Below are 19,300 nucleotides of genomic sequence, written 5' to 3'. Positions count from 1 at the left end.
CATTTTCTTAAAGTTAAACAAAGTGGGTCTGGCAAATTCAAGGAAGAAAAAACAGTATGTGCTGCCAATGACAAAATTTGAGCTTTTAAGTATACGTTGGAATTTCATTTAAAAAAATATTTTATGGAGTTCCTGTCGTGGCTCAGCAGTTAACGAACCCGATCAGCATCTTGAGGACGCAGGTTTGATTCCTGGCCTTGCTCAGTGGGTTAAGGATACGGCGCTGCCATGAGCTGTGGTGTAGGTCACAGACATGGCTCAGATCCCGAGTTGCTGTGGCTATGGTGTAGGCCAGCAGCTACGGCTCCAATTCGAAGTCTAGCTTAGGAACCTCCATATGCTGTGGGTGCATCTCTAAAGATAAAAAGACAAAAAATATATATTTTATGGCTGCACACACAGCATATGGAAGATCCCAGGTCAGGGATAAAATTGGAGCTATAGATGATGCTTAATCACTGCACCACTACGGAAACTCCAATTTTCTTTTTGTCTTTTAGGGCCTCAACTGCAGCATATGGAGGGTCCCAGGCTAGGGGTTGAATCAGAGCTACAGCTGCCAGCCTACACCACAGCTTACAGCAACACCTGATCTTTAACCCACTGAGCAAGGCCAGGGATCAAACTGGCATCCTCATGGATACTACTAGTCAGATTTGTTTCTGCCGAGCCATGATGGGAACTCCTTTTTTTTTTTTTTTTTTTTTTAAGTATTAGAATTTTCCAAAATTTGTGTTTACTACTGTGAGCTTGACAATTTCCCAATACTTAAAGGCTTTCTTGTGAGATTAGCTGTGATAGTAACAAATGTCATTTTTTAAAATTATACCATATGTCAACATTTAAAAGACATACATAACTCAGTAGAAAAGGTTTGTTGTTTGTTTGTTTGTTTTTGTCTTTTTAGGACCACACCCACGGCATACGGAGGTTCTCAGGCTAGGGGTTGAATCAGAGCTGTAGCCGCTGACCTACACCACAGCCAGAGCAATGCAGGATATGAGCCGCATCTGCGACATACAACACAGCTCACAGCAACACCAGATCCTTAACCCACTAAGCGAGGCCAGGGATTGAACCTGAGTCCTCATGGATGGTAGTCAGATTCATTTCCACTGAGCCACGACAGGAACTCCAAGAAAGTATTTTCTAAACAACATGAATGATTTATAAAATTATGCGTAAGTGAAACAAAGACCCATTCAAAATGGGTCACTAAGGGATTTAATGTTAACAGAAGAGGAAAAGTTAATTGATGTAGCTTCAGGTTCAGATTAATTGGTTTAGTTGCAACTAAACTTTTACCTCTTAATAAATTTTAATGTTGTATTAAAAAAGAATATCCACGACTTACTGAAAAGGTTATTAAAATGCTCTTTCCTTTTCTGACTACATTATCTGTGTGAGAATGGATTTTCTTCATAGATGTCAATTAAACCATTTCACAACAGGCAATGCAGAAGCAGATATGAGAATAAGCCACTTTTATTAAGGTAGACATTAAAGAGGTTTAAATAAACATAAAACAATTTAATTCATGATTAAATTTTTCTTGTTTTGCAGTTCTTGCTGTGGTACAGTGGGTTTAGAATCCAACTGTTGCAGGTCAGCTCACTGCAGCAGCACAGGTTTGATCCCCAGCCCAGCGCATTGGGTTAAAGGATCTGGTGTTGCCACAGCTGCGGCACAGATTGCAGCTGCAGCTCAGATTCAATCCCTGGCCTGGGAACTTTCATATGCCATGGGTGTGGCCATAAAGAAACAAAAAACCCCAACATTTTCTTGTTGGGGAAAATTTAGTTATTTTTCATGATACGTATATTAGCTCAGGCTGCCATAACAAAATACCACAGACTGGGTGGCTTAAAAAACAGAAATTTATTTTCTCAGGGTTCTGAAATCAGGGTGCCAACATTGTTAGATTCTGGTGAGAGCTCTGTTCCTGGCTTGCAGATGATACTACCTATATCCTCACATGGTAGAGAGAGAAACTGATCTCTCTCTTCCTCTTCGTCTATGGCTACCAGTCCTATCAGATTAGAACCTCTTTCTTACAACCTCATTTAACCTTAACTGTCTCCTATAACTCCTATCTCAAGGAGCTCCTTGGTGGCTCAGCAAGTTAGGCTATGTCATTGCTATGGATCAGGTCACCGCCTTGGCACAGGTTTGATCCCTGGCCTGGGAACTTGTGTATGCCACAGGCAAGGCCAAAAAAGAAAATAAAATAAAAGTCATTTCTCCAAATATAATTACACTAGAGGTTAGAGCTTCAACATAGAAATTTGAGAGAGAAACAGTTCAGTTCATAAAAATATGTAATGGGCTCACTGCTATTTTAAAAATAATTAACAAATATTTCTTAATTTTCTGTGTTAATTTCTAATATGGTAAATATTGAGGATATAATCAACATATACATAAACAAAAGCTCTTGAGGTCCTCAAGAATTTTTAAGAGTATAAAGGATTCCTGAATCTAAAAAGTTTAAGAACCACGTATTTAAATAGTAAGGGAGAGAATGTACAAAAAGAAGTATTATGGGCAGGGAAACCAGCAAGGATTCACAGCAGTAGTCCAGGAAAGAGATATTTAAGGCCTAGATATAGGACAATGAATGGTGAAGTAAGAGAAGGTAAGATAGAGTCAAGATACTATTTGAGGGGGATCAAGAGAATATAATGAGGGCCAACTGTTCAGAGAAAGAAAGGGAGAGAAAAACAATATAAACCAACTCAAAGGTTTCTAACATGGAAATTAATAGATTTTAGGATTGCAGAAGGTGTCCAATGAAAGAAGATAATTAGTTTCACTTTGAACAGAGTGAGTTTAGGGTTGCTTAGGGCCAACAAAGATAGAGATTTCTAGAAAAGAGTTGGAAATGAGCCTCTAGAATGGAAAGAAGAAATTTAAAGTTTGTTCTCTGAGTCCATATGTCTGTGGAAGACAGTATTATAGAATGAGAGGCAGTTATCCAGGGAGAAAAAGTGGAACCAAAGAAGAATTTTGACTTACCTTTGAGGTTAATTCAAGCATCTTTTCTGTGAAACATTCTGTGGCCCTCCTTCCAAGAATAACTGACTATTCCCTCTTTATGTCACCAGAGTAACTTCCATACACCATATAAAAGTATCTTTTACATCTTTTCCCATCACTTATCTATATTTCTGTATTCTCTACCAAGTTGGAATGTTCTAAGGTTATCTTCACTCTCATTATGCAGTGGTACACTCAATCTCACAATAGGGATAAAATTACATAATGCAGTATTGTTATAATTATTTATACACTGGACTCTAAACTTCCTGAAGAGAGATCTATGCCATATTCATCTTAATGTGCCTTATTCTTAAGAGTTCTGTAATTATTCTACGAAAGGGGAAAAAGAAGAGGGAAAAGAAAATTACCATTACTCCTTCCTGTACTGTTAAATGGCTGCCAATCCCATCCCTACTAATTCTGGTCAATATCCACTCATGCTTTAGGGCTCAGTTTAAATGTTTCTTTCTCAGAAAATTTCCCTTGACAACACCTAAATAATGCCAGCCATTGCACTCAGGTATAGTTTTCTATTAAACTAATATAACTCTAGCGGTCAGATTTATTGAACAAATTAGACATTATGGCATCCTACGGAATGAACTCATTTATATTATTACTGTATGATTATTACCTATACCAAATAAAAGGAACAATAATCCAAAAATGTCATTTCTCTTTGGCTTCAAAAATTTTACTTTCCTAATTGTATGTCATTAATAACATTAACTTTGTATTACTAGCTACATATAAAGAAACAGTCTAAATTTAGAATACACATGAATAATTAAGATTTTGTTGTCTCTGTAAATATTTTGAGAAGAGAAACTATTTTTCCTAACTTTGCTCTCTTGGTAGAGACGGCTAATTGTCTCTTTTTTCTCCTTTATCAGTAATAAGATCACCTTGTCACCTAGGCATATGTACACTGAGAAAATGATTACAATTTCTAGCCTCCCTTACAGCTAGCTAGGGCCATTTCGACAAAGGTTTGGCCAGTAGGAAGCATGCTGAAATAGTATGTTAAGCTTCTGGGAAGTGTCCCCAGCTGCTGCAGGGTGAGGTATAGGGAGAGGGCGTCTTTCTCCCAGTCTAGTCTCCTTCTGCTGACTAGAATGTGGATACGATGGTTGAAGACGGAACAACTGCCTTGGACCATAAGGAAAAACTGCACTAGAAATGGCAGGTAAACAAAATAGGAATCTAGGTCTCTGGTGATTATTGCTCTAGGTCTCTGGTGATCATTGCTCTCTTTAAATATAGGATTACCTATATTGAAAGGAAAGACAAATTTCTCTCTATTGTTATGAGTTTTCTATCTGTCACAGCCAAACACAATCTTAACTAGACAGTTCTGAAAATACATTAAATAAGTAGTAGTCACCCGACAAATTCTGTCTGCTGGTTTCACTTTCTCTGTTGCTAGAAGAACCTGGCTCTGAAATACTGCTTTCTGTTCCTCCCATCAATGGTCTCAAATGGCTTACAGATACTTGCTCAATAAAAGACGTGCCATGTTTATGGAAGTACCACCATTCAAATATCTGTGACAAACAGAAAATATCTTTCACTTAAATTAGAACTGATCAGCAGACATACGAGCTCAAATCAAAACACTCTCACAAGATGTTCCTGTTTAATTCACCATTTTAAGTGTGCTCTCCTTCCAAAAAATAAACCAAACATAAGATTCCCTGATTAACACATGCCAAGTCAAGATAAAATACCTTTTTATAGCTTTGTTATAAAATTCAGACAAGCTCAGGTGATACCAGAATAAATATTTCTGTAAATAAACCATTAAAAAACAGTGTTTAACCTATAAATAATGTTAACTTATATTACACTCTCATTTTATTCTATCTGTAGTATAATTAAAAGAACAACAACAGGGGAGTTCCCGTCATGGTGCAGTGGTTAACGAAGCTGACTAGGAACCATGAGGTTGCGGGTTCGATCCCTGCCCTTGCTCAGTGGGTTAACGATCCGGCGTTGCCGTGAGCTGTGGTGTAGGTTGCAGACGCGGCTCAGATCCTGCGTTGCTGTGGCTCTGGCGTAGGCTGGCAGCTACAGCTCTGATTAGACCCCTAGCCTGGGAACCTCCATATGCCTCGGGAGTGGCCCAAGAAATGGCAAAAAGACAAAAAAAAAAAACAAAAAAACCAACAACAAAAGAAGAATTCCTGTTGTGACTCAGTGGTTCACAAATCTGACTAGGAACCATGAGGCTTCGGGTTAAATCCCTGGCCTTGCTCAGTGGGTTAAGGATCCAGCATTGCCATGAGCTGTGGTGTAGGTCGCAGATGTGGCTCTGGCGCAGGCCAGTGACTACATCTCCAATTAGATCCCTAGCCTGGGAACCTCCATATGCCTCGGGATCAGCCCTAGAAAAGGCAAAAAAAAAAAAAAAAAAAAAATTGGGGGGAGATCCCATTCTGGCTCAGTGAGTTAAGAACCTGACCAGTATTCATGAGGATGTGGGTTCAATCCCTGGCCTTGCTAAGTGGGTTAATAATCCAGCATTATTACCATGAGCTGCAGTGTAGGTCACAGACACAGCTCAGATCTGGCATTGCTGTGGCTGTGGTGTAGGCTGGCAGGTGCAGCTCGGATGTGACCCCTAGACCAGGAACTTCCATATGCCACAGGTGTGGCCCTAAAAAGAAAAAAAAAATAAAGAAAGAAAGAAAAGCAATTTTGAAACAGCTAGCATGGTGGATTAAGCACTAAACTAGTGTTGAATTGTCCACATGTGACTCCCACTTCAGTCATACATTAGGTATGAACTTTGGGCAGGCCATTTAACTTCTAAACTCTAAGAACTTCAATGTTCTATCTATTAAATATGATTAACAGGAATTATAAGTGCTTTTGAACAATAAAATACCACTACAGTATTTGCAGTATTGTTAACATAGGTTAAGAATCCAATTGATTCCCCTATTTTTTTAACCATTTAAAAATCAGGATATTCATTTCTATTGTTTCCATCGTTTATCACTGTAGCAAAAAGAGGAATCAAAAGCAATTCTCTGTGTGGAATTAGCAGAACGTTTCATACTTGGATACTCTAGGCTTCTCAACTCCCTTTGCCTGGCTCCTTTGGGTTTCAGCTTAAATGATTCGGCTGAGGGGAACTTTTCCTGATCCTACAGAACAGAAAGCTATGTTATACACTCCCACTGGCTTGTGTTTTCCTTTCAGAGTAATCTTTTTACTTGTAATAATTAAACAATTGGCTCTGTTGCTATTCTTCAAGCTCCCAAGCATACTACCTCTTCAGGTAGAAATAACACAAGCAGCACAACTAGCTTCCTCATTTCAGGTAGTAAAATAAATTATAAATTAATAAATAATAAAATTTCGCTAATAAAAACTTAGTAATATTTCAAGGGTAATGACAATTTAATCTTTAAAATGTTACTTGAATTTCCTAATTTTTGTAAATTTAAAACTGGATTAAAAAAACTAATAACAATTTTTTTTTTGTCTTTTTGCTTTTTCTAGGGCTGCTGCCTCGGCATATGAGTTCCCAGGCCAGGGGTCGAATTGGAGCTGTAGCCACCAGCCTACACCAGAGCCACAGCAACGTGGGATCTGAGCTGTGTCTGCGACCTACACTACAGCTCACAACAACGCCGGATCGTTAACCCACTGAGCAAGGCCAGGGATCAAACCCGCAACCTCATGGTTCCTAGTCGGATTTGTTAACCACTGCACCATGACGGAAACTCCAAAAAACTAATAGCAAATTTTAAAAGCTGTTTTACCTATTATATATGTAAGTTATGTATTATATACATAATATATAACATTTTCACCCTCATCAGTGAGGAAATTAAGACTCAGAATTCATGTGACTTGCTCAAAGTTATCAGGTAGTAAGTGGTAGAGTCAAAACTACATCATCTGGTTCCTAGCTTAATGTTTTTTCCACTACATTAGCTGTTTAAAGATAGTCTATCTTCTTTATTTAGATTTTTATATGCTACTGGCAAAATAGGATAAATTATGAGGAGGCTTTATCAATCTATAGATTTTGAGGATTTATAATAAGAGTTTTACCCCTAAATTCCTCAGTAATTTTTTAAGTCAAGAGAAAAATCTCTCATCTAACAAAATGGTTAAGTTTCCATCCTTATTTAAAAAAACAAAATAAAAAACAAACAAATCAAAAAACCAAATGCTATTATTTCTACATTTGTACTATAGTTACAGAGCACCACCTAGAGATAAGAAAAAAGAATACAGAAAAATTTCATTGGCCATGCATGCCATAATTAATACTTTCTATGATTTTTATCTGTAGCAGTATTTTTCCAAAGGGCTGAATTCAAGACACAGATAAATTTTGTTTGTCCAATCTTGCCATCATTAAAATATTGGAAGTTTTTAATGTAAAAACTTTATAGCCAGGTTCTCTCTCTTTTTTTTTTTTTTTTTGGCTTTCCCTGGGCCAAGGACTGAATCCAAGCCAGAGCTGGGACCTACACCACAGCTGCAGCAATGCTGGATCCTTAACCCACTGCACAGGCCTGGGGATTGAACTGGTGCCTCCACAGAGACAAGCCAGATTAACCCACTGCACCACAGTGGAAACTCCAATATATCCAGTTTCTCTCAAATATCATTTGAAAAATTAGAAGATCTGGTAATACTGGTGTGCAAGTTTGCATGGCAACAATTAGCTTTAGACTTTTCTAGAAGGAGCATGCACTGTCCAGATTATAAGTCTTCAAACTAAATAAAAAATTTAATTTTTATACTCTGCCCATTTTTTCTACCAAACTGAGCCTACAAGTATTTAGTTCATAACCCACCTCCCACTACCCTCCACAACATATAATAGTCTTTTGTATGCAAATTAATACTGCCAATCTCCAAAAGTGGAGAGGAAGTTGTAGTGTTTTTCAAATGTTTTCACACTGGAGTTCCCGTGGTAGCTCAGTGGTTAACGAATCCAACTAGGAACCATGAGGTTGTGGGTTTGATCCCTGGCCTTGCTCAGTGGGTTAAAGATCCGGTGTTGCCGTGAGCTGTGGTGTAGGCTGAAGACATGGCTCAGATCTGCGTTGCTGGGGCTGTGGCATAGGCCATCGGCTACAGTTCTGATTAGACCTCTAGCCTGGGAACCTCGATATGCCGCGGGAGTGGCCCTAGAAAACGCAAAAAGACCAAAAAAAAAAAGAAAGGAAAGTTTTTACACACTTTGAGAATGCTGATTTATAAGTATTTATAATTATTATAATAAACATATGAAGAGATTTGACTTTTAGATAAATACCAAAGGAAATGAAAACTACTTACAAATATTAGCCCTGATATCAAAGAAGATGTCCCTGTAAGTGCCACATAGAATTTGGGTGTCAATGAATTTAAAAAGACTGTCACTGCCAAAAAGAAAAAAAAAAAAATTAAAGTTTAAAAAAGTACGACGTACTCAAGTTACAAATATGTGGGTGTCTTTGCGTGGAGGAAGAAGAGTATTATTAATATCTAGTATGAGATTTGAGAAAGTTGTAATTTTTTAAAAACTACTTTAAATTCTCACTGTATCATATCTTCAACTTGCCTTCACATATGTAAGGATAGGATTTTACACTGACTGTTAAATAAGCTGATTTGTTAAATAAGCAAATTAGATAATTTACCTTGCTTTTGAGAATAAAACCAAGAATATACAAATCATAATTTACACAAGAACCTTTGCAATTCCATGAGGATAAGCTAAACCAACATCCTGTTACAAAGGTTTAAAACTACTCCCTAATTATCTTGGTTAAATACAAACCAGTGTTTCAAATTAGAGGGAAGGAAACAGTGTATTTGGTATGTCAGCTAGAGAAGCAAAAGAGCCTAAAGAGAATAGCAACAAACTAAGGAGCTCCCAGACCTGATTCACTGAAAACCTGGACCAGATTCTTCACTTCAAATAACTATCTCATAAACACTTTGGGTTTTAGAAATAAATAGAAATCTATAAAGTCATTGACTCTCATCTAAATGGTGTATCTAGTTAATATGTAAAATAAGATAAAATAAAATAAAATAAAACCGATATACTCAATAAGGAACTTTTCACTGAGTGTACAAACCACAAAACTTCATTAACCTGTAACAGAAACATCAAATTAGCTTTTTCATTCTAAGAAGGCCAATTTATTATGTTTTAGTGTTAGTTGTATCTGAATTTCCATACTATTTCTTAAAAAATCCGAAATATTTCAGAACATTATCTCACAGTCTTTCGATTGAAAAGGAGACATTTGCCTTCTCTTGCTACAGAAAAATAAACTACGGTGCTGTCAGTCACAATCCTCACAAAACAGAAATACTTCCATCTTAATCTGAGGTTGCCAACTTGTAATGACATAAAAAAAGGCCCTGGCTCCCATCCACTTTTCCTGGCTACAGCTAAAGAATAATATTTGCAGAATCCAAGCGATCATCACCTCTTACACGTCTTCTGTCGGCACCACAAATGTCGAAAGAACTAAGAACCCACTGCTGTTTGTGGCTCTTTTTCTTTTGACTTCCTGTACTATTCTATTCTATTACTCAAGATAAAGCCTAAAACAGAACGGACAAAAACAGCACGAAAACAATTTCTTGACAAAACTATTTTAAAACATGAGAATGGTTGGCTAGGATCGTGGTGTTTTCTTTCTTTTAGATTTTTGTTGTCTGGGTATATGGATTCTCAGTTGAGCGGCAGGAGAATTAAAGGAACTTTTTTCAAGGCATCCTACCAGTGATGGGTGTTTATAAATTCTGCATCCAAGTCTGAAAACGCTCTCATCTGTCCTACCACCTGAAGCTTACAGTTTTTCAGGTGCGTTTTTGCTCGGGTGAACAACTGACGAGAGAGGGCGGAACTTCAAGAGCTCTAGGGAGGAGCCGGTAGCTGCAGCTCAGGTTTGACAATCAGCTGCGAAGCGGAGACCCAAGAGAAAAAGAACCCACTCGCTCACCGGCTCATTCTACGAAGCCCTCCAAAAACTATTGAGAATCTCTGCCCTTTGGTCCTCGCCCCCCGCACCTCTCCTGGCCCCCTTCCCGCCCTCGGGGAGCTCTGGGCCTCTCACCCGCTGCCAAATTCTCACACAGCCTCAGCGGGACCCTTAGAGCGTAAAGCAGCCCCAGCCCCGCCACGAACCACAGCGAGGCCCCAGTGCCCGCCAGGCCGGCGCGTAGCCGCTCCCTCCAGCCCAGCGAAGGGCTCAGGCCGGGAGCAGGTGCTGGAGGAGATGCCGCAGCAGTTGCTGCTTCACCTACGCCGTCACCGTCCGCCATCTTGCCGCTCTCGCAGGCGCCGCGAGTTGGGAGGGTTAGAAGGGCAGGAAACCGGGAGTCGGGAATCCTGGGATAGTGGAGGACCTGAAGTTGGCCTCCGTGAAGGCTGAGAGCCCCAGGGAGCCAGGACCGAGAAGATTTGGAAGGTGGAGGAGTGTTCCAAAATAGGGCTACCTATTCCTTCCGAGGGCGGGAAGGGCCGGATAGCGGCAGCTATTGGACGGAGATGTGACCCCGAAGTGAAGTGTTTTGCCTCCATACGAGTGAGTCACGATTCACCCCATCCCTGGGGTTGAAAAGCCACCGACCGTTTCAGAGTCCGAGCAGTACTCAGCCCTTTGGACTCGGCTGCATGGATAGCTTTGGTACTGGGAAAATCTACCGGAGCAGCAACTGCCGTTTGGTCAGCTGGAGCGTGGGCGCCAATACCAGTCGAAACACGCACCTAGCGTCCCACAGATGAATGGGGAAATGAATGCAACTCAGTGCGAAAGATACTAGACTTAAAGTTATTTTAGGCAAGCCGACTTACTGGAGTCCCGGCGCCAAAGCCATCCCCCCGCCCGTAACTGACATGGCGCCCTCGCGGTCAGCGTTTCCGGGCGGGTCCTTCCGACGGCTTTCGCTGTGATTCCATCACTCGGCTTCCTTCCCGGCCTGCCTCGCGCCAGGCCCCGGCTCAGCCAGAGCAGCCCAAGATGGCCGACTTCGAGGATCGGGTGTCGGATGAGGAGAAGGTAAGGGGTCCGCCTTTCTCTCACCTGCTCCCGCGACAGGGAACCGCGCCCCGACCTGGCTGACGTGGGAACCCTGGCTGTGCCCCCAGGAGAAAGAAGCCTCTCGGCCTGTGCTGGCATATGCTCTCCGCAGTCGGGACGCTTCCTTCTTGAGGGGCTTTCCTCTGCCTCACGGTGGCCCCAGTTCCCCATTCCTCAAGTCTCTTTTCCTCCGGGCCTGAGGCACAGCCCAGTGGCCTTCCTGCGAGAGAAGAGACTCCGTTATTGAACCGTGACCATGGGCTCTTTTTTTTTTTTGTAATTATAGAGAGGGGGCGACAATGGTCGCGACATAGGCAGTTATTTTACCGCCTTGAGCTGTTGGGGCTCACCCCATCCCCCCATTTTAAGGTATGATTGGGGCTAGTTTAGGGCGAGTCACTTCCTGGTCGGGGTGGCCTCTTAACTTCCCCTTTACTCCTCCTTCCTCAGGAAGTGATTTTGCTGTCACGATTCCTCGACTGGGAGAGGTCCCTAAAATGTTGGCTGACTATCCACACACACCTCTCTTCCCACATACTATGGGCTGAACTAATAGGCAGTAATAAATGTGTGAGCCTCAGAACATTTGCTTCAGAATTTGAACTTCCCTGTAGACACTCCCTGGATTGTATGTATACGCTTCCCCCCCGCCCGTGATTCCATCCCTTGCTTCTTACATCCTCTTAACGATATTTTCTGAAAAATAATTTTCAAATTTTTTTGTTAACAAATCAAGAACAGCCAACGGATTTTTCCCTTTAACTCAAAGGTTTTATGTAGAACATACTACTCATGTTAACACATTCAAGTCTGGACAAAGCATCTTCTTTGATGCTCCACTGTGGTGTCTTTGATTATAGTTGAACTTGAGAGTGTGCAATTTGTGCACTTACTTATTAAAAAGTGTCTTAAATACAAGAGAATATTCTACCTTAGGTGGAATAACTTTTTTCCTGACAGCTGCACACCTTAACAGTTTGTCAGGCCTTTTAGTAACTATGTTAAAGATTTTAGAACCTCTGGAAATTACAGTAATTTCACTACATAACAGGACAAGAATTATGTCTTGTTTCACGCAGTGGCTTTTACAAAATGTGCACTCTTGAATGCTCTGTAAATGTATCTGGCCTCTTTCCTTTTTTAATAAGAGAGATTGGGATGAGAAGGGGACTATTTACCATCCAAGAGTAGTCAGTACAGAACAATTTGGTATGACATACTTAGATATACCATGTCATTTTGAAATGCTGAGGAATATGCTAAACAGAAGCCATTGAACAACACTTCAACATTAGATTTTTCTCTTACTTGGAAATTGATTCTCATAAATATATAAGATTTGGGGGAAAAGGGCATTTTATATTGTATGTGAACTTATTGCTACCGGGAAAACTATAATAAAATATTTATAATGTTTATTCTAAAGCAAGCAGTTATGAGTCAGATGAAATTAAATTACAGAGAAAATCATGGGCTAACAGAACATTTGGTAGCCCAGCCGATGCTCTACTTACCTTAAGCAAAAATGCTATTACAGGAAAATTTCGCTAAGAATTTAGATAACAATTCTGTTCCCAAGCAATACTACGTTTACCAATGTCGAGTTTTTGCTTCTTGAAACAGTGTTAGAATGCCTTTTTTTTTTTTTTTTTTTTTTTTTTTTTTTTTTTTGCTATTTCTTGGGCCGCTCCCGCGGCATATGGAGGTTCCCAGGCTAGGGGTCGAATCGGACCTGTAGCCACCGGCCTATGCCAGAGCCACGGCGACGCCGGATCGATAACCCACTAAGCAAGGGCAGGGACCGAACCCGAAACCTCATGGTTCCTAGTCGGATTCGTTAACCACTGCGCCACGACGGGAACTCCTAGAATGCCTTTTTAATTAAACTTGGGGAAAAAAATATGTGTTTCAAAGTGCAAATTAAGATATCTTTGGATATTGACAGTGTTAAAATCAGTAGCATTAATAGCTTTGATTTTATAACAGCGGATCTGTGACCAATTTTCTGATACCTCCCAGCATACTTCTTTTAATGCTTAGTTTTAGTAATGATGGAGCAAGCAAATCGTAATTAGTAAGTTAAATCTACTGCCAGAAAATGTTGATGAATTTCATATTCAGTGCACAAGTTTTAGATTAGCTATCTTGTCTTTGTTAGTGTAGATAATTAAAAATAGCTGATTTTTTAAAAATCTCATATAATAAATTCATAGGATTTGAGATTACTGAAATTTTGTTAGGTTTTTATTTCCAGAGATGAACTGATCTGTATTTCTCTGTTGTGGCTCTTTATAAGTAAAAAGAAAGGGCTTTGACTTGTAAGGTTACTTTAATTCCTCTTCAGCTTTGTACCTAACCTACCTTGACCTCTTTACCTCCAGGCTCCTGATGCCTTTTAACTGAATTCAAAAATTGAAAAATTATTTTTCCAAAAAGACTTGCTGATATGAATATCTTAGCATTCATAAACAAGTGACCCTTAAGTGAGATTCTTGTTGTAGAAAACTTTTACAACCAAGGCACCATTACAAACAAGTTATTTTCAGCCTTAGTTTGTGTTGATTCTTCTTTGAAGGAACTGTAACATTTTCATTTTTTTCTTTTTAAATAAGACTTCAACTGCATTCGATAGGATTTTTTTAATGCATGTGTGTCATGATGCCAAATACATTTTAATACTGCTTTTTATTTTTGTTACGTTTTCTGAAAGCAGTGAACCCAGAGGTGAATTTGGTGGCAATGGTCTCTGATTTCCTTGCAAGTACTTCTATAAAAGTTAATAAGGTCAATCATTCTCATAACTAACTGCTATAGTTTTTAATTACTTTATAAAGAGGAAGTTGGGTTTTTTAACTTCTGCATTGTTACCTGAAATGGTCATGATGAGCTGCCTAAATAAAACAGGAAGTTGAAAGTGTAATAACTTGCAGAAATAAATGCTTTTAGTCTTATCCTCGAGTTCAGTTTCTGAGAATGAGCTCTACTCCTCTAGTTATTTAGACTCTTTAGTATTTGGTTCCAAATGCTTAACAAGACCAAAATGACAAAAATACCATAATTAGGAAACTTGAATTATGAAGTTAATTACTTGTTTGGGTTCTTTGCACAGTTTCCTTTATTTCATGATTCAACATTTTAAAAACATAAATGCAGACATAATTTTAGGGCTGAAAAATGTGCTATTTTTTTTCCTCTTTAGCCTAACTAGTAGAATATTTGTGTATAGCTTCAAAAATGCTATAACTGAAAAATTATCTTCTGTGCTTTAAATTTAGACAATATCATCTTTAAGGTACTTTTTGAAAAACAGGTTTATCAAAATTATTTAGGAAAGATGTGGAAAATGTTAAAAGATGCAGAAATTTGAGGGCTCTGTTAGAGGTCGTGAAAAAGATTTATACTTCTAAACTGGATTTCTTTGATTATGTATTACCTCCTTAATTTACTAGGTGAGTTTAATTGCCATGTATATTTTCTTAGTGCAAATTAAGATGGCTTTGGATATTGACAGTGTTAATTGCCTAAAGCTTAATTGCCATGTCTATTTTCTAACAAGTCACTGATTAGTAATAATACTACCCTTTTTTTTTTTTTTAAGCTTCTTTTCAGTTAGCTTTGCTGAGTAGTAGTCATACAATCTGTTACAAAATCCTTGGGCAGGAGCATAAAGTGTAATCAAATACAAATTCAAATTCCCAATATTGGTGAAGAAGGTAGGTTTATTATTTCTTCTAGAACATCTGTTTTTATTAGGACCAGCCTTAATGCTAAGCAAAGCAGTGTAATTTATCAAAAAATTCTTATTGCAGGTTGGTCTGATTCAGAAGCCTTGCTTTTTTCACTGTACTGTTTTTTTCCATGTAACTATGAATGAAAAAATCAGAATAAAGTAATCAATTTAATGAATTATAAATGAGGTATTGTAGCATAGTGGAAAAGAACAATTCTGAGCATCAGGAGACTTGGCCCCTCCTGCTGTGCTTTCAGCCACCAGTATGATTTTGGAAAAATTGCTTACCCCCGTGGGCCTTGAATTGGATCATGTTGACTTGACCAAGTTTAATGAACTTTTTCAAACTAATTTAAAAAAAAAACAAAACTCTACTTAAAAGTTTGAAACATCAAAATGTTCTAGGAGTTTCCATCAGTTTGGCACATTTTCTCTGATAACGAAACTGAAATCCTTGGTAACTGCAACCAAGTCTTTATCTACTGCCTAGCCTAGCATAGCACTAGGTATATAGTGTAGGCCCAAGCAATTGCTATGAAAGAGACCAAGCAATCACAACTTCATTCATTCTCCTATTTCCCAAACTCATGCTTCCTTATCCCTCCTCCCCAGTTATTTCTGGTAATCTGTAGGTATCTCTTGTGTTCAGGAATGTGTCCACACTCTGGGTGCCAATTTGGGCATTCATTGTGCCCAAGCACCTTCTGTCATTACTGGTGCTCTGTCATGGCACTGCTGAGACCATTTAATCCCCTGGGGGCATTTTCATAGTGAAGTCCATAAAGTTGCAGAGCTTTATGGCATATCAAAATTAGTATGTATACACTTGTCCTTCGGTATCTACTGGGGAGTGGTTCCAGGAACGCTCACCTGCTCCCTGACCCATGGATACCCAAATCTGTGGATGCTCAATTCCCTTATGTAAAATGTTGTAGTTTCGGTTAGCCCTCCATTTCTGCATTCATGGATACACAGGGCTGACTGTGTATACTCTGAGCCTTGCAAAATGTCTAATAAAAGTATTTCCTTCATCTGCTGTAAGTCCTTTCTGTTAGCGCTCAGAAAAGCACACACTATAGGACCAGATGTCATTTGCTCATTTCTCTCTCCGGTGCACAAACTACTTTCATTTTTGGGCCAAAAAAAAAAAAAAAAAAGTGCTTATATGGATCAGCTCCTAAAAATAAAAACCACGTCTTGGAGAAACTAGTGGGTAATTTTTTAAAGACAATTTGACTATTTGGGAATTTCTGAACTAAGTGATAATTTTAATATTATATACTATAATCTTCCTTTCTCCCTTTGTCAGAACCTTCTGCCAACCTCTGTATTTCTGTTCATCCCACCATTCTCTCTTAGTTACATAGGTTCAGAACACTGGCATCAAAAGGTAGGAATGGACATAAATAAAATGTCCTTTCCCTCCCGTTTTCTAGCTACCCAGTACCCCTAAGCAGCAGCCACTGTTACTTAGCACTCTCTTTTCTGTCCCTTGCATGTTCAAACAGATAAGTATACTTTTCACTTAACAATATATCTAACTTGTCCACATTCCTCTACTGTTATCTTCATTCGGTGCCTTTTTTTATGCTTGGATTATTTTTAACAGCATTCTTAATTGTTCTCTTTGCCTCCAGCCTCCCTTTTTCTTCATTTTTGCTGATTTACCACAATTTTTCACACTACTAAATTTTGAGCAGTACCTGAAATTTATTTTTGCTGTAACTGCCATACATATTGTTAGGGCAGTGTGTATTAGGTAGAATGTTTGATTGAATGGATCATGCAATGTAGTGTAGGTTGTGGTATATATACCATATAAGTAGGAAGACAGCATAAGGCCAGCCAGGCTGTAGCAAAGAAAAGTGGTGGATTTATTAGAACATGAACTATGTCTAGATACTCATGTCGCAACAGAAGAAAGGGTGGGGGAAAAAACTGTAACTGCAATGTATACATCTAAGGATAACCTGACCCCCTTGCTGTACAGTGGGAAAATAATTAAAAAAAAAAAAGAAAAAAGAACATGAGAGAACTTTGCTTCATGAAATTTTTGTTTTGCATGTAGGTAACATTTAAGTGCTTATTGATGTGCTAGATACTTTATGCATTAAAATGTATTCATCTGAAAATATACTCATAGGATACTTATCCTCCTTTTACAGCTGAGTAAACTGATGCACATTTGAGGTTTAAAAATATGATCAAATGTCTAGAATTAGTAATAAAAGAGCAAATACAGTCTGCTGGTAATCTGCTTCCAGGCCTGTGCTCTTAGCCATATGATTCCTTTTGAGTAGATAATAGGTAGTGAGTTGAGATAGCCATTCTACTGAAATAATGACATGATCCCAAACAGTAATCAAGTTTAATTGGTGTAGTGATGTAGATGCTTGTATAGACACCAAAACGTTGATGTTCTCTGGTCATGACTTAATATAACTACAAAATCGCTTAGTGGTCTTTTGAGCTTTTTCAGGTATGCCACTAAGAATTCTAGTATTTAAAAATGTGTCATAGGAGAGTTCCCATTGTGGCTCAGTGGTTAACAAATCTGACTAGAAACCATGAGGTTGCAAGTTTGATCCCTGGCCTTGCTCAGTGGATTAAGGATCCGGCATTGCCATGAGCTCTGGTGTAGATCGCCGATGTGGCTCAGATCCCGTATTGCTGTGGCTCTAGCATAGGCTGGCAGCTACAGCTCGGATTAGATCCCTAGCCTGGGAACCTCCATATGCCGCAGGAGTGGCCCTAGGAAAGGCAAAAAGACCAAAAAAAAAAAAAAAAAAAAAAAGTGTTATAAACTCAAAGTGTTGAGAAACATGACTGTAGGAGTTTAAACACCATGAAAGTTCGACAAAGCCAAGGGCACTGTCTCTCTTCTTAAGACCCTTAGAACATTATTGCCTTCAGTAGAATCACTTAATGTGTTTCTTTCACAAGCAAGATTCTTTCTTAGACCAAATGAATCAGAATTTGGGTAGGGGACCAGCGCTCAGGAATTTGTTTTTAATAAGCTACCGAATAATTATTGTGCAATTCGAGACATACTATCCAAATCTTAGTCCTCTGCCTGTCATGCTTAGAAGCTGGATTCATCAGGATGGTAAGGGACAAACACATATTAGCTAGGCTGATGAAACTAGTATATAAAAGGATGGTAACAATTTAATAAATATAGGTGGGACTAGATTCTTTTTTTCAAATGGATCAATTACATAAATCAAATCATAATTTTTTCACTGTAACATAGAGTCAGAACCAGGGATGTTAACTGTATAGTCTAACATTTTAATGACATTTTCCTCCATAGTAAGGATAATATATCCAACACCAATATCAGGTCAGATCTTTGGGTAGGGCACCTTCTAACTTTTAAAGCAGTGACTTTCTTTCTCTAGACAGATTTTACAAGGGTGGAAGGAAGCCCTGAAGTATAAAAAAATTTGCACATCGAAGCTGCTTCTTCAGTCTTCTTCCCTCTCAGTTAATGACACCTTCATTCTTCAGTATTATCTTTGTCCTGTTTCTCTCACAATCCACATATAGTCTGTAGCAAATCATGTAGGCTATGCCTTCTAAATATACCCAGAACTTGACTCTCACCACAGCCTTATTTCAACCACTCTGAAAGAAGTTACCATGATTTCCCACATAGATTATTGCACTGGCCTTCTCTCTGGTCTCCCTGCTTCTGCTTTTGTCTCCCCATAAGCAGTCTATCCTCAATGAGGCACTCAGAGTGATCTGTTTCAAAAATGTAAGTCGGAATATGTCATTTCTGCTCAGAATCCTCCATGGCTTTCCATCTTCTTCAGAATAAGAGTTAACTTTGACTACAAGTCCCTACATGATCTGGGATCTTACCTCTTTACCACTTTATATCTCTGACCTTATATCCTACCTATTCTCCCCTGCTCCTTTCTGTTCCAGCTATACATCCTCACTTAATGGGTCTTTGCATTTGTTCTGTTCTTTAGAGTTGTCTTCCATTTCTAGTTTTCCTTCAGATATTTAATCAAAAGTTACCTTCTGGGAGTTCCCGTCCTGGCGCAGTGGTTAACGAATCCGACTAGGAACCATGAGGTTGCGGGTTCGATCCCTGGCCTTGCTCAGTGGGTTAAGGATCTGGCGTTGCCAAGAGCTGTGGTGTAGGTTGCAGATGCGGCTCGGATCCCGCGTTGCTGTGGCTCTGGCATAGGCTGGTGGCTACAGCTCCGATTCGACCCCTAGCCTGGGAACCTCCATATGCCGCAGGAGCGGCCCAAGAAATAGCAAAAAGACCAAAAAAAAAAAAAAGTTACCTTCTCAGTGAACCCTCTGTGGTGTTCTATTCCCACCTACCATTTTATATCCCCTTTCCCTGCTTTAGTGTTTATTACCCCTTAGCATTTATCACTAGCTAGCATGCCATGAAGTTTAGTTATGGAATTTTCTTTCTTGTCTCTCAGCCCATTAGAATGTAAATTCTATGAGGACC

The 19,300-nt window shown here is 39.1% G+C and overlaps 2 protein-coding genes across 54 annotated transcripts in view; one reads left to right on the top strand and one right to left on the bottom strand.

Moving 5' to 3' along the window:
- The window catches only part of ST7L (suppression of tumorigenicity 7 like), a 187,498-nt gene extending 176,035 nt beyond the window's left edge, over positions 1 to 11,463 (bottom strand). For 16 of the 49 annotated variants that reach the window (XR_014844483.1, XR_014844488.1, XR_014844492.1 and 13 more), the window contains exons 1-3: positions 10,125 to 10,360; positions 8,347 to 8,429; positions 4,424 to 4,583 (exon numbers count right to left, since the gene is read on the bottom strand). Coding sequence is in view for 24 of the 49 variants with exons in the window: in XM_021090743.2 (XP_020946402.1) it covers positions 4,424 to 4,583; positions 8,347 to 8,429; positions 10,125 to 10,332 (451 nt within the window). In the remaining 25 variants the exon portion in view is untranslated. Of the gene's footprint in view, positions 1 to 4,423; positions 4,584 to 8,346; positions 8,430 to 9,491; positions 9,610 to 10,124; positions 10,361 to 10,864 lie in introns of those variants that run through there. The other 33 variants (XR_014844487.1, XR_014844496.1, XR_014844495.1 and 30 more) reach the window with 8 other exon arrangements.
- The window catches only part of CAPZA1 (capping actin protein of muscle Z-line subunit alpha 1), a 53,746-nt gene continuing 45,463 nt past the window's right edge, over positions 11,018 to 19,300 (top strand). For 4 of the 5 annotated variants that reach the window (XR_014842701.1, XR_014842702.1, XR_014842703.1 and 1 more), the window contains exon 1: positions 11,018 to 11,069. Coding sequence is in view for 1 of the 5 variants with exons in the window: in NM_001097454.1 (NP_001090923.1) it covers positions 11,031 to 11,069 (39 nt within the window). In the remaining 4 variants the exon portion in view is untranslated. 5 annotated transcript variants of the gene reach the window in all.

The sequence above is a fragment of the Sus scrofa genome, chromosome 4 (genome assembly GCF_054392235.1).
Source record: "Sus scrofa isolate SSC_HxYL_T2T_F1_AM1 chromosome 4, Sscrofa_HxYL_maternal_Yorkshire_Landrace_v2.0, whole genome shotgun sequence".
Taxonomy (NCBI): domain Eukaryota; kingdom Metazoa; phylum Chordata; class Mammalia; order Artiodactyla; family Suidae; genus Sus; species Sus scrofa.
This window is presented reverse-complemented; position numbering and strand designations above follow the sequence as displayed.